The 14,562-nt window shown below is 40.3% G+C and overlaps 1 protein-coding gene across 10 annotated transcripts in view; it reads left to right on the forward strand.

Moving 5' to 3' along the window:
• Positions 1-14,562, forward strand: part of LRRFIP2 (LRR binding FLII interacting protein 2) — a 106,868-nt gene that overhangs the window by 18,057 nt on the left and 74,249 nt on the right. For all 10 annotated transcript variants that reach the window (XM_042903017.1, XM_042903009.1, XM_042903008.1 and 7 more), the window contains exon 2: positions 2,332-2,475. In XM_042903017.1, coding sequence (XP_042758951.1) covers positions 2,386-2,475 — 90 coding nt within the window. In that variant the 5' untranslated portion in view covers positions 2,332-2,385. The remainder of the gene's footprint in view (positions 1-2,331; positions 2,476-14,562) is intronic.

Raw genomic sequence — 14,562 nt, forward strand, 5'->3', positions numbered from 1 at the left:
TTCTAGTATTAGTGAGGATGTCTGCCTACAGAGTACAAATCGTGTAGTTCTTTCAAAAACGTTAGATTGCTTTTTGACATAGGTAATGGTTGATCTGCCTCATGTGCACCTGAAAATGGTGATAGGACCTGACCAATGAGTCATTGAAACGAGATACCCCCTATAGATACGACAAGAAGGACAAGGAGGACCAGAAGTTGTTCCCATTTCCCGCTTATCCTGTGTTTCTTTTTTCTTGTCATCTTTCTCGCAGGGCTGGCTAGCCCGGAGCCTGTTGGGATGGTTTCGTTTGGAGCATTTTTAAGAAAAGATAATTCTTTATGTAAATCTGTGTGCTAGGAATATCCTGACAGGTCTGAGGTGTAGGGCAGTGTTTGTTGAGAAAGAAGGAAATGGGTTATGGAAAAAGAGGAAAAAGAAATACATTCAAAAGAGTGTCTCCAGCAGTGGCTTCAGAGAGTGTGTGTCAGCTGTGTGGTGTACGGGGCCTAACTTGGGTGTGATCCACTTTGGGGCCACTTTCTTCTTTGAGCCTTGGATCTGAGTGTTTTTATTACTTTGTTTTTAAGTGCATCTCTCCCTGATGTTGTTGGAATGCTAGAGAATCAAAAAGAAGAAGAAAAAGCGCAGCCATAATTCTTTTCCTTCTAATGAAACCGCTGTTAAACTTTTGATAAAATCTTGATTTCTTCCATAATTATTTTTATGTTCCTGGAATTAGAAAATGCCTGCTTTTGTCTCCTGTTTCTGTGAATTGTCTTTGAATGTGCCCTTGGAAAGCTAGCTGAAGGACAGATACTGGGTGATATCACTGTGCATCGGTTAAATTGTCACTCCTGTCTTTGAAAAGCGTTAATGCTGCTTTTTTTCTCAGTAGGTGACTAGTATTTGTGCATTGTTACTATTAGAGTGTATGGTCTTTAAAATGATGCTGAGCATGAGGATGATGGGAGACTTCTGAAAAACCAGCACCGAGCTTTTCAGAAATTGTCTCGATCTGTGGCTGGGACTTATCAGCTGCTGGTTTCAGGCCTACATTCTTTCTCTTTGTTTCCATTGCTTATCGTGCCCAGATAGATTTTCTGTGGCAGGGCAATGAATTATCATCCGTCTTCATTTTGATTGACAAACATAGCATGCTAGCTATGTGGGAATAAGAAATGGTGTCAGATAAGAGGGGAATGGCCTGCATTTTCATTGGAGAAGACTTTTTTTAGAAGAGTGAATTGATGAAGTTCTATTTTAGTTTGCCTGAACCAAGTAAATTCCAACACATTAAAGTCACTTGGAGTTTTATATAGTTTATTCTACTGGGACAGACTTACATGAGAATTCCTTTGTGACTCACGGTGTAATGAAATTTTGTCAGTTTATTTTGTTAAAGCTAGGAAAAAAAAAATTTTTAAGTTAATGAGTATTTTACTAAATGAGCCGTACTTCTCAGGAATGTGTATAGGAGAGAGGGAGGTCATGCAAATGGGGATGCTTTTTCTCATGGGAATCTTTAATTTCAAATACCATGTGTTTGGAAGGTTAGATGATCTTTATTATCCCTATTATTTAATCCTGGCAGATGAATTTTTCTTCTCTCTTTTGTAAAAATAGGTCTCTTTCATAATAACCACAATAATAATAGATCCACAGATACGTTCTTAATCATTGGCCTGAGTCAGTTTAATTTGTCACTGTATCTTTGGCACTTTCCACAATACCTGGCAGTGACAGGCACTCAGATATTTGTTGTGTGGACAGTGTTAGTTATTGTTAATTGCAGAATAATAAGCCTTCATTTGTTCTTTTACGTGGTAATAGTTTAATTGGAATTGTTTCTTAAATTACATTAAACAGCCAACTTTGTAAGTTTAAACCCTAACCCTAACCCTAACCCAACTTTGTAAGTTTAAAGTTCTATACTAAAATTTCTTGATATGTTCTTTCAGAGCTTTAGACTGAATGACTTTTCTGAAATTTTTTTTTTTTTTTTTTTTTTTGCTCTGGAATGGGAATAAGTTTTAGAAATACCTGTATTAATTTTATACTGATAAGTATACTGTATACTGATAAGAATTACTACTGACCGCAGTTTTCTGAGGCTAATATTACCACACATTCTAGTAGGTTGCCGTGAGTAGTATGGTAAAAAAGTATAAATTTAAGTATTCTAAAATTTATTGGCATAATTTGATAGTGGGAAAAAGTATTTGGTGACTAATTTACATGTAAATTAAATTCAGAAATATAACTTCACATTTCTAAAAGCAAATGTATAAAGGAGCTTTAAAGTGATACAAAGAGAAACATCCTAAGTTATTCTGTGTCTGTTTATTTCAGGGCTGAAAACAGTGAAATCACGTTTCACAGTTAAGGAACTGTTAAGAGGACAACATGGGGACGCCTGGTTCTGGAAGGAAAAGGACGCCTGTAAAAGACCGATTTTCTGCAGAAGATGAAGCTTTGAGTAACATTGCCAGAGAGGTGTGTCTGGAAAACCCCCTCCCAACACTGAGTCTTTGTAAAAGCTGGGGGGTGGGGGGTAGATCTCGGTAGACTTTCGTTAACTGAGCTAATTTCAGAATGCTTACTGGGAGATGTTATATGTGGCCTCGAAATGATGTGTTGGAGTGAAATACAGTTACCGTCTCTTTATTTGGCTGTTCCTCTTACCTGAAATTAGTTTTTCCTTTTATTTGTTGCGGATTACTTTGAGGTACCTGTTGGAATGTTTTGAAATTTGTAATTAACCTTCAGTATTGAAACTTAACGTAATTAGAATGTGGCAAATCTGACAGCTGTATCCTAGAAACGCTCATGGGCTGTACCGTTAACATATTCCAGGAGGCACTGTAGAAATGTTGACGGAAACAATCCTTATTTGGTGTCTGCTCAGATTCAGTTGTTTTAGCCGGGTTTTGAAATACTGCGTTGGAATTTTTATGTTTAACTTTTAGCTAGTACCAGAGCTTCTGCAGCATTTTTGTTTTGGTTTGTTGACAACTTAGGAGAAAGAAACAAATGGAAAGGGCTGTCACCTATTGAATCACTGGCAGCATTTCCTGTTGCATATTGGAAATTTAAGATAACTCCCAGCTGTGATTTCTTAGTGAGGTGCCAACTTTGTTTCAGACTCTGACTCTGTCTGCAGCTGCAGACCTGACGGTAAACTAATCTGGCACGAGAATCGGGTAGCGCATTATTAAATTATCTTCTTTTTGTGAGGATTAGGCCCTCACCACTTCCTCTTTGTTATTCTTAGTAAATAGCTCATTTAGGGCTAGTGCTGTTTCCTTTTGACATATTATACGGTCTCTTTTTGGTCCAGCTCTTTGTTAACTTTTTCCTCTGGTCAGCTACTCAGTTAGCTTTGGAATTAGAAGTCAAATTCTGTAGAACGATGTTTGAGGCAAAGACAAAAGTGATCTGAAAACGGTTGACAAAATTGTGATATTTAAAAAAACTCAAGCGAGGGGCGCCTGGGTAGCTCAGTCGTTAAGCATCTGACTTCGGTTCAGGTCATGATCTCACAGTTCGTGAGTTCAGGCCCCACATCGGGTGAGCCTGAGCCCCAAACTGGGTGAGCCCTGCTTCTCTCTCGGTCTCTGTCTCTGTCTCTCTCCCCTCTTTTCTGCCCCTCATTCACTTGCGCCCCCTCTCTTTCTCTCTCAAAAAAATCAAGTGAGCTATTTTCAGATAAAAGGGTAAAAGATACTTGAAAATGGAATGAAAAGGAGTTACAGCGATGTTAAGTATTTGCAAAAATGAGGCATTTTGGGAGCCACATAGTTTTAGTTGAAAACTGAAACTACTCAAAATGTTTACCTCCCAAATTGGAGAGATTTATCCAGATTTCTATAAGGAAAGCAAATGTGAGCACCTTCTAGGCTTGTCTGTATTTTACTAAATGTTTCAACTCTTTTTTTTTGGATGTGACACTTCATTTGCAAAAGTGGGTGCCTTTAAACATTTAACACTTGCATACTTACTGTGTGACAAATACTATTGTAAGCATTCAAGCTGCATTAATTCATTTAATCTTCACAAAATTCTGAGATTGGTTTTATTATTATCTCCATCTTAACAGATAAAGAAACCATCTCACAGAAGAGTTAAATATTTTTCCTCGGGGCGCCTGGGTGGCTCAGTCGGTTAAGCGTCCGACTTCAGCTCAGGTCACGATCTCGCGGTCCGTGAGTTCGAGCCCCGCGTCGGGCTCTGGGCTGACGGCTCAGAGCCTGGAGCCTGCTTCCGATTCTGTGTCTCCCTCTCTCTCTGCCCCTCCCCTGTTCATGCTCTGTCTCTCTCTGTCTCAAAAATAAAATAAAACGTTAAAAAAAAAAAATAAAAAAAAATATTTTTCCTCAGGTCACATAAGCAGGAAATAGCAGAGCTTGGGTTCAAACACATGAAGTCTGGCTCCAAGGTCTGAGCATTCAAACACTCGCTATGCTATACTGTTACTCAATATTCTCCAACTCCCCCAGTTTGTTTCCTGTAGCTTTTCATGATTTTGAAAGTACTTGCACATCTTGATTCTCATAATAACTTTGTGTGTTAGGTAGGATAGGTATTATTATTAGCCTTATTTACAGACAAGGAAACAGACGAAGCTGAGATGAATGTCTAAAAGGTATGAGACCTGGGGCGCAAATTCAGCTCTGTAAAGCCATTGTTCATTCTGCTGTACCATACTCTTCCAGAATAGGCAGGCTTTGGAGAGTTGTAAGTGTGGCTTTTAATTCTGGCCCTGCTAGTTGCTGGTTGAGTAATTTTGTTAAGTAGCTACTGTGGATTTCAGTTCCCTCATCTGTAAAATGGGAACAGTATTGTCTTCCTGTATTATAAGGCTGTTGTGGCGATTAAAGGAAATAAAGCATGTAAACCTTTAGCATAGTGTTAGGCTTGCAGTGGCTATTTTGTTGCTTATTAATGTCATAATTGAAAGTGAGAATACAGGTAAAAGAGTCTTTTTTTTGTAAAAAAAAAATGTAGTAAGATAGGTGTTCTAAAACATTTTTGATTGCCAGACTCGGGGAGATTTTTCAGCGTTCAGATTCCCAGGCCTTACCTGTGCTTGCGAATCTGAATCTGTGGGGGTTGAGCTCAGAAACCTGTGTTTAAGTGTGTGTGCACGTATGGGTATGCACAAACACCTACACACACACTTCCTCCCAGAGGATTTTGATGGCCAGTCAGGTTTGGGGACCATGAACCAAAATACACTTGGATGGTCAGTTTTTTATACTTCCAGGTTGTTTTCCTCCCTGTATATTATTATTTTGCTATGAAATAACAAATTTAATCTGATTATTAAAGGATAAGTTATAGTATAATAATAAAAGTTATTACTATAAAAGGGTTTAAAAGGCCAGTATTTCTAGTTTATGTTTCTGTTTTCAGAGCTCTCAATATGAATATACCATCTCCAATAACCTGGTCAAAAAGCTGAGCTTAGCCTTCAATGTGAAAGGGACAGTTTTTACTAAATTGACGACTTTTATTTGCATGGGTGCCCAATGTGTGCTGTAGTGGTTTGAAAACTTTAGAAGTTCGGCAGTTTTAACCATTCTTTCATATATTCCTTGTGGTTATTTTTCTTCCCTTTACAGTTTTCATAGCCAATTCTTAATTGTCCATTCATACATTGCTTGGTTGACACTCGCAGATAGTCCTTAATCCTTATTTTCTCCTTTCACACACACACACACACACACACACACACACACACACACAAAACATACCTGAAGTTAGGAAGAAACAAAAATGAACATAACCCTTATCATTTTTAAAGAGGACAAATAGCTTAATCCTTTTTTTTATAGTTAAATTTTAAGTGTTTAATTTTTCTTTTCTCACTTCAAATTGCTTTTTGCAGTAGACAGGGAATGCCATAAATACAGAAAAATAATCTCTTTTTCCTCCTGCTTACTATTTGCTCAGGTTTCTTTGCTCCTCAGTTGATCCCAAGTCAGGGAACTGGGGAGAATGAGGAGGAAAAGAAACAAAAGGCATGAATATATTCTGCAGACAGGATAGTTTGCCTGCTAAATATGGAACTGAGTACATTGTGGTAAAACACACACAAAACCTGCCGTCTTAACCATTTTTAAAATGTAGGATTCTGTGGCTTTAAGTACATTCACATCGTTGTGTAACCATTATCACCACCCATCTACAGGGGTCGAAGTCTTTGTTTTGTAAGACCTGTGTACGTTCTAAGAAGTTCATTTAGAAGTTTGAAGATTGCTCTGGGAAGGCAGGAATGTGGATGGATTTAGAAGTCCCACCATGTAGTAGGCATGTGACTGCTCTGCGGCTGGGGGCGGGGGGGGGGGGGTGGTCTGTCACAGCTCTCAGAAGAACTCAGAGGAGCTGAGTCAGAAGGGGTCACCAGCAAGTCCTCTAGGGCGTCAGAAGACCAGTGCGGATTCTTTCCTTTCTTGCTTGTTTGGCTTTGATTGTTCCAGAGGTTTGGGGGAAATGCAATTGAAGCATGGACTTTAAGCGAAAATTACCTAACAGCACAGAGCGTATCAAATTGGGAAGCCTGAGGCCGCTGGCTCTCCAAAGGAAAAAGATGAGGGTTGGGCAAAAGCTACTTATGCCGCCTTACTTGCAGTAAGTTTGGTGAATGTTATGGTGAGTGTTCCCAGAAGAAGTTAAGCCTTTGAAGGGATAGCAGGCAGTCTTTTTAAGGTATCAAGAAGCCTGGAATATTACTAATCTCCTTGTTTTGGAGCTGAAAATACGAAGAAAACATGTTTCATGCACATCTCTCCAAATGGAAGTTATCAGAACATTGCTTAATTTCGGATCTTATGATCTGAGAGTCCGTCCAGCTCTAAAATTCTGTGATTTCCCTTGAGATCCAGGACCCAGAAAGATTCATGCTCTTAACGGACAGTTCTCTTAAATCTAAACGATCGGTGACGAGCATAGAAATTGATTTTATAGGAGCTGGAGTTGGAGTCTAGCAAATGGAGTGTTCAGAGACTTGTTGAGCAGATGTACGTGTGGACGTGTTTGGAGCATACACCTACTTGTGATAACGAAGGAAGGTTTTGTTTCTTTTCAACATTTGTGGCTGCTAGAGCTTTCAGATTTCATTTTTTAAAAATAGCTTTATTGGGGCGCCTGGGTGGCGCAGTCGGTTAAGCGTCCGACTTCGGCTCAGGTCACGATCTCGCGGTCCGTGAGTTCGAGCCCCGCGTCAGGCTCTGGGCTGATGGCTCGGAGCCTGGAGCCTGTTTCCGATTCTGTGTCTCCTTCTCTCTCTGCCCCTCCCCCCTTCATGCTCTGTCTCTCTCTGTCTCAAAAATAAATAAGTGTTAAAAACAAATTAAAAAATAAAAATAGCTTTATTAAGATATAATTCACCCATTTGAAATGTTTTTGGTATGGTTTTGAAATGGTTTTTGGTATTTTACAACATTATTTTTTAAAAGTTGTGATTATAATATATATAACAAAATTTGCCATTTTAACCATTTTAAGACTACAATTCAGTGGCATTCATTGCATTTACAGTGTTGTGTAGCCATCACCACTGTCTATTTCCAAAACCTTTTCATCACCCCAGATGTTAATTCTGTAGCCATTAAGTAAGAACTCCTCATTCCCCTTCTTCCAGCCCCTGGTAACCTTTAATCTATTTTATGTCTCTAGGAGTTTGCTTAATTCTGGATATTTCATATAAGTAGAATTATATAGTATTTATCCTTTTGTATTTGCCTTTTTTTCACTTAGCATAAGGATTTCAAGATTCATCCATGTTGTAACATGTGTCAGAACTTCATTCCTTCCCCCTCCTTTAAATTACTTCACTCCTTTGTTATGGCTGAATAATTTTCCACTGTTTGATATATTACATTTTGTTTATCCGTTTATCTGTTGATGGTCAGTGGTTGGATTGCATTTTGCTGCCTACAGAAGTAATAGTCAGTCATCCAGGCATCTAGTGTGAGAATCAGAAGCTTGTGGGTTTTGATTATGGATTAGCAGCCTGAATGGAAGGATGTAAAGGGAAGAATTGTGCTTATAGTTTAAGAGATACTGTCTAGTGTTATTGTTTTGTATTAAAAATTTTTTTTAATGTTTTTGCTTGCCTTTTTTTTTTTTTTTTTTTTTTTTTGAGAGAGAGAGAGAGAGGGAGACACAGAATCTGAATCAGGTTCTAGGCTCTGAGCTGTCAGCACAGAGCCCGATGTGGGGCTCGAACTCACGGACTATGAGATCATGACCTGAGTGGAAGTCCAATGCTTAACCAACTGAGCCACCCAGGTGCCCCTGTTTTCTATTTTTAAAGTTTGTTTGTTCGTTTATTTATTTATTTATTTATTGGGGGGGGGGGATGGAATATGAGTGGGGGAGGGGCAGAGAGAGAGAATCCCAGGCAGGCTCCATGCTGTCAGCACAGAGCCTGATGCAGGCAGGGCTCACACACCATGAGATCATGACCTGAGCCGAAGTCAGATGCTTAACCAACTGAGCCTCCCAGGCACCCTTCCTCATCTGGTGTTATTGTTTTGTGGAATGCTAACTAAATAGGTTGGTAGAGCTAATGGTCCTGTGGTTGTCTCACTATTTTACTTGAGTAACGTACTCATTTTTAGGATGAATTAAGGATGAAAAACTTTGACAAGGATAGCAGCTTTTGAAGATGCAAATATTGTGAATTAGCATAATCACAATATTTATGGGTGTTAATACCATCTTTCATTTAAGAATAGAGTTGAAAAAAACCGCACAGATGTTGAATGGCATCCATTCAGTATGCACGTCTGTTCTCTGCAAGCACCGTGTCAGGCATGAGGGATGTGGGGTAGACACGTCTAACACGGTCGTTGCCCTCATGGGGCTTAGATTCTACAGGGGAAACTACATAATGGACTAGCTCAACTTTCAGTTCCTTTTTCTTCTTCAAAATTAGTAGCTACATGTTACACGGTAATTTCTTTTTTTGTCTTGCAAGCTGTGATTGTCAGTGCTGATCAGCGGCATTCTTAGAATCAAGGAAATACGGTAATCTGTTTGCAACTGTGTTAAGTGCTTTGAATAAAAAGTAAATGCTTTTATTAAAGAGTGTGTGGCAGTGGGGCTTGACATGTCTGGGGGCTTTGGGAAGGCTTCCCTGAGGAAGTGCCCTTTCAACTGAGTTCTGAAGAAGGAGTGGAATTATTGAGGAGAAAGAGAGTTGCCGGATGTAGGTAAGAGCTTTCCAGTCAGAGGGAAGAATGTGTGACAAGCTTTTGAGACTAAAAGAGTGTGGAGGATTCGAAGAATAATAACAACAGCTACTATTTACTGATTCCTGAGCTTGTATTATGTACCAGTCACTGTCCTGAGTTCTTTAAAGGGATTTAGTCCTCATGACGACGCTGTGAGGTGGTCTGCTATTCTCATGTCATCCGTGGTGAATGCCAGGTGTGGAGAAGTGAGTAACTTGCTCAAGGTCACATAGCTAGAAAGGGTAGGACTGAAATTTGCATGGGGGCGCCTACACCCTGAAAGTATTATGCCTTCCGTGAGATCACTAACGCCAACGTGCGCAGCAAGGAGGAGAGGAGTCAGAGAGGTAGGCAGGAGCCAGATCATATAAGCCAGTGGTTCTCAACCAAGGGTGATTTTGTCTCCCAGAGGACATTTGGCAATGTGTGGAGGTATTTTGGGGATAACAGGAGGAGGGGTGTGCTGCTAGAGACCAGAGTTGCCCCTAAACATCTTGCTGTGCACAGGATACCCTTCACAACAAAGAATTATCTGGCCCAAATGTCAGTAGGGCCAAGGCTGAGAACCCTGAGACAGGTTCTTTTAGACCGTATTTAGGATTTGGGTCTGTGTCCTAAGAACAGTGGAAAACCATTGAAAGGTTTTGTGTAGGGGCATGACGTGATCAGATCTGTGCCTTGAAAGGATGACTTTAGGGCAGGTTGGAGATTATATCAAAAAGGACATTAGTGGATGTGGGGAGATGAGTCGTGAGACTTTCAGAGGCAGTGGGGGCCTGGCCCAGAGGTATGACGCTGGGCATGTTGAGAGGTGGTTGGGACGGAGAAGTAAGTAGTCGATGCTTGGTGGGTGGCTGTGTTTGGGTAGCAGAGAGGGAAAGGTTTGGATTGTGCATCCTGGGTGGTGGTAGGGAACATTCAAGTGGGGAGGAGGCTTGGAGAGGGAGGATCACGGATTTATGTGTATTGTATTTAAGGTGTCCGGGAGGCATCTAAGTGGAGATTATGAAGAGGCAGTTTGTGGATGTGGATCAAGAGTTCCAAGGAGAGGTCTGGGCTGTAGATAAAAATTGAGACTTATGAGCATGTAGAAGGTAATTGAAATTGTGAGTATTGGTGAGATTGTCTAGGGAGGAAGTACAGAGTTGAAAGTAATCATTCCTCAGGTTGAGTCCTAAAGCACTCCAAGGATTTCAAGGTCAAGTCTCAAGTCTTAATTCTGACACTTTTTTGATCATCCTTTTGTGTTTGGTTCACATTGTTCTGTGCAAATCAGATTTGTCTGAAAAGCTGACTTCATAGGAAGCAGAGTTATTCTTGTTTAAAATATTTTTGGGGCACCTGGGTGGCTCAGTTGGTTAAGCACCCAATTTTGGCTCAGGTCATGATCTCGCGGCCTGTGGGTTCAAGCCCCGTGTTGGGCTCTGTGCTGACAGCTCAGAGCCTGGAGCCTGCTTCAGATTCTGGGTCTCCCTCTCTCTCTGCTCCCCCGCTCACACTCTGTGTCTCTCTCAAAAATGAATGAACATTAGAAAAAAAATTTTTAAGTACTTTCGAGTGTTCTCAACAGTGGTCTTCAAAAATTTATAAAAGGTTATGAAATGCGAGTTAATTTTTCAGAGTTTTGGAGAGTGACTATATTTTTATTTCTACTCAGTTAAAAAAAAATTCTCCCCCTGTACTTACTGTTTTTATTAGACAAATCCTTTGAAAGAGCAAATCTAAGTTGTTTTTAGTCATTTAGAATTCCTTCCAGTGGCATTAATACATGAATGCAACCAGTGTCTGTTGAGTTCAGAACTCTCTCCATTTTTTTCCCCATTTACCCCTGGAACTGAGTCAGAGTTCTGGCTCTGTAGTGGCCAGCGTCACTCTGAGTATTTCTTGATTTGTTATTCTAACCAAAATTAACAAGATTTAGTTTTGTGTCAGTGTGATTGAATATATTTGGTATAGCATTCATTGTCATAATCTTTACCATTCCTGTGACTTACAGGAATTTGGAGAAAAAAGTTCAAACGGCACAGTATCAGTAACCTAAATATGAAGACGTTACTGGCAACACCCTTTGTTTTCTCCCAAAGTATTTCTACTGTGATTCGTAATTTCCCTTTGGTTAGATGTGTCACTGCAGATCCAACGTTTCAGTTCTCCTGAGTGATCTCTTTGTTAGGTTATATTCAGACTTCAGTAGTAAAGTCTGTAATCTTAAATTTCCTCTCTCATTACAAAAGAATATTTTGCCATCAAAAGGTCTCAATAAAAGGAGTATATAGTCGTTCGACATCAGAAGAAAATGGCTTAAAAATCCCTAGATTTTATCTAATACATGTAGCTGTTTGTGCTCAGAAAAATTTATCCAGTTGGTCTTCAACTACCAAAAACTTTATAAAAAGTAGTTAACCATAATTACGTTGTAAGATTTAATTAAGAAAAAATGGTACCTGAGATTTTCTACTAAAGGGAAGTTGCTAAGAAATCGAGTAATGATTTTTATTTGTTAGTCTGGAAACCATAGCAACACAATAAATATTATGTCTCAATTTGTCTTTCACGGTTCTTTTGGCATGAGTGTCATGGAAAAATAAACAAAATTAAACACAGTAAACTCTGAGTCTTAGCTACCTGAATTAGTCATTTTCCTTGAATGTTTCACTTTCTAGAATTTTGTATTTCAAGTTTCTTGAAATTAAAGCGTAGTCTGTAAAGATCCAGATTGTATTTTGTCTTTTCTTCTTATGCCAGTTACATGGGTTTTATCTAATGGATATACATGCAGGCTGGCAACTCCACACTTGGCTTGGTTAAGTGCATTTCTGCCAAATTGCAAAGTTTTAATTTGCCTCCCTTGAAAAGTGTTACATGAGCACAGTAGGACAAAAGTTTTAAAGCTAGAGGTTTCTCTTTTTTTTTAAGACATTGAAGTGTGTGTTTTCATGCACTACTCTTTGAGAATATTAAATGCAGGAAGGTTTTGATAATAGTATAATGTTTGGTGATAATTGTTTCAGATTAAAAAAAGATGAGAAAGAAGGGAGAAAGAAGACATTATAAACCAAGTCTAGGGTCCTTTGTTTCACTCCCTAGGCCTATCTTCCCCTACCCCTCTCACCCAACAGGGAACTACTGTAATAAAATCATAAGATACCCTTCCTGTCTATGTTCTAAAAGTTCTAATACATAGCTCCGTGAACAGTATTGTTTTACGGGTTTTTCTGTATTGTTTTCTAAGTGCTCTACAGGCATGCGGGTGTGCAACAAGGAGAACCATATGGGAAGCTGCCAGGGTGATAACTCAGTATGGCTGGGGAGAGGTTGGGGAATGGGAGGAGGCGATGCTAGAGAGACCGTAGGGACCAATCGTGAAGGGATTTGTGTGCTGCGGAGTTTAAGTTTGGTTTTGCAAGCTGTGGAGGAGCCACTGAAGGGTAAAACCCTTTTCAGGTTTGATTTGTAGCATAACGGGTTTAGCTACCATGTGGAGAATGACTGGTAGGAGGCAGAAATCTAGCCGGGGAGCTGCTGGAGTCATCTTCGCTGGAGATGCCAAGAGCCTGAGTTAAGGCAGTGATAGCGGGAATGGGGAGGACAGTTTGGATGGAAGGAATAGTGAAGAGAGAGAATCTTGATGGGAGCTACCTAGTTGACGTTGAATGACCTCTAATGTATGTGTGGGGGGGGGGGGGCGTAAAAAAAGAAAGAGGGGCATTATGTTGATTCTTCACCTCAGGTTTTGGGTGACTGGAACAGAAAGAGGAAGAGCAAGCTGAAAGGAAGGGCTATAGATTCAGTTTGTAATATGTTGTCTCAGGTTCCAGTGGGACAGCCCAAGTAGTTCATCGCCAGTTGGATCAGGACAGTGGGAGAAAAGTCTGAGGTGGACAGAAGACTTACGGGTCATCAGTGTCACCTTGGAGCCTAGAGTAAAAAGAGGGAGTTAAGCCTGGAAGCTTTGGTTGCATTAAAATTTAAGGAGCTAGTAGAGAAAAATGAGCTCATGGTAAGTTCTGAGGAGGAGAGATCAGAGAGTCATGAGGAAAACTGGGAGATTAGTATTGCAGAAAGCCACGAGCTGAGAGTTTTAAGAAGGAATTGAGTGGTGAGGGATGTTGGAAGTGCAGAACTGACAAGCGAGGGAAGAACAGAAGAATCCTATTGGGCTTGGTAGTTAGAGGTCATTAGTGACTGACTTGCAGGGGCAGTGGCAGGAAGATGATGGGGGCAGGAGCCAGAAGGCAGTCATGTGGAGAGAGGGAGAAACAAGGAGGAGGTGTGACAAAAGTCGGCTGTGAAGACAAGATAAGGCGGAATCGAACCAGGATGGGATTGTTTGTCCAGTATTTGTTTTTGAAGGATGGGAGGGAGTTTGAACCTACCTAATGGGAAGAACAAGCCAATAAGAGTGAAGACAGAGAAGAGAGATCACCTGGTTGAGGCAAGATCCCTGGGGAAGATGGGGTTCACATCAGAGCACGGAGAGGGTGTGTGTGTGTGTGTGTGTCTCGGGAGGGGTATATTTATATTCATATTAAGTTATATAGCTTATAATTAATTTTCTTGCCTTTGAATCTTAGGATGATGGATTCAAGCTATTTTTTTAAGTAAACATAACTCCCTCCCTCCCCCCCCAAATAGTCCCAAATGAAATTTGACTTGTGAATTGTATTCCAAGGAAACAGTGAGCACTATGCAGTGAATCGGATGGATCCTGCCTTACTTGTCAACCCACTGGACGGATGGAGGATTTATGATAGGATTGGTTTCAGTTGAGTTTCTTATCTGGAAGGCCACTGGGAGCCACCGTAGTTTTATTTTAGCCTGTTCTCCTGCGTTTGTTTTACCAAAGGAGTAACAGAATCCAAATTTGTGTAAGGATGATTTTGAGCATCGGATACCACAAAATATATTGTGGCTAATCATATTTTACGTGGGGATGTTTTATCTCACTTGTTCCTTGGTGTTGCAGACAGATTATTTGAACAGTGTGTAGTATGGAATAGCAAGGATGGGAGGAGAGTGGGGATGGAGAAAGTGAAGTTAGAATGAGGGAATGAAGTATTCTGGCTGAAAGTGGTAAGAGCCTGCTTGGGAGAGGGGGAGTCTTTTGGAATGGAAAGCAAAGGTGGGAACCAAGGGATATTATAAAGGAAGATTTGGTTAGGAAGTGGGAGGCCCTGAGACCTTTGGTCTTGAACAAGCGTGGCAAAGGTTCCATTTCTAGAATTGGAAGATAGGGGAACAGAGCCTCTTCGCTGGGGGAAGGTGAGGCCTCTGTGGAAGATGGTTGATGTTTTGAGGAATTGCTAAACTGTTTTGAATAGTGGCTGCGCCGTTTACCTTT

The sequence above is a fragment of the Panthera leo genome, chromosome C2, assembly GCF_018350215.1.
Source record: "Panthera leo isolate Ple1 chromosome C2, P.leo_Ple1_pat1.1, whole genome shotgun sequence".
Taxonomy (NCBI): domain Eukaryota; kingdom Metazoa; phylum Chordata; class Mammalia; order Carnivora; family Felidae; genus Panthera; species Panthera leo.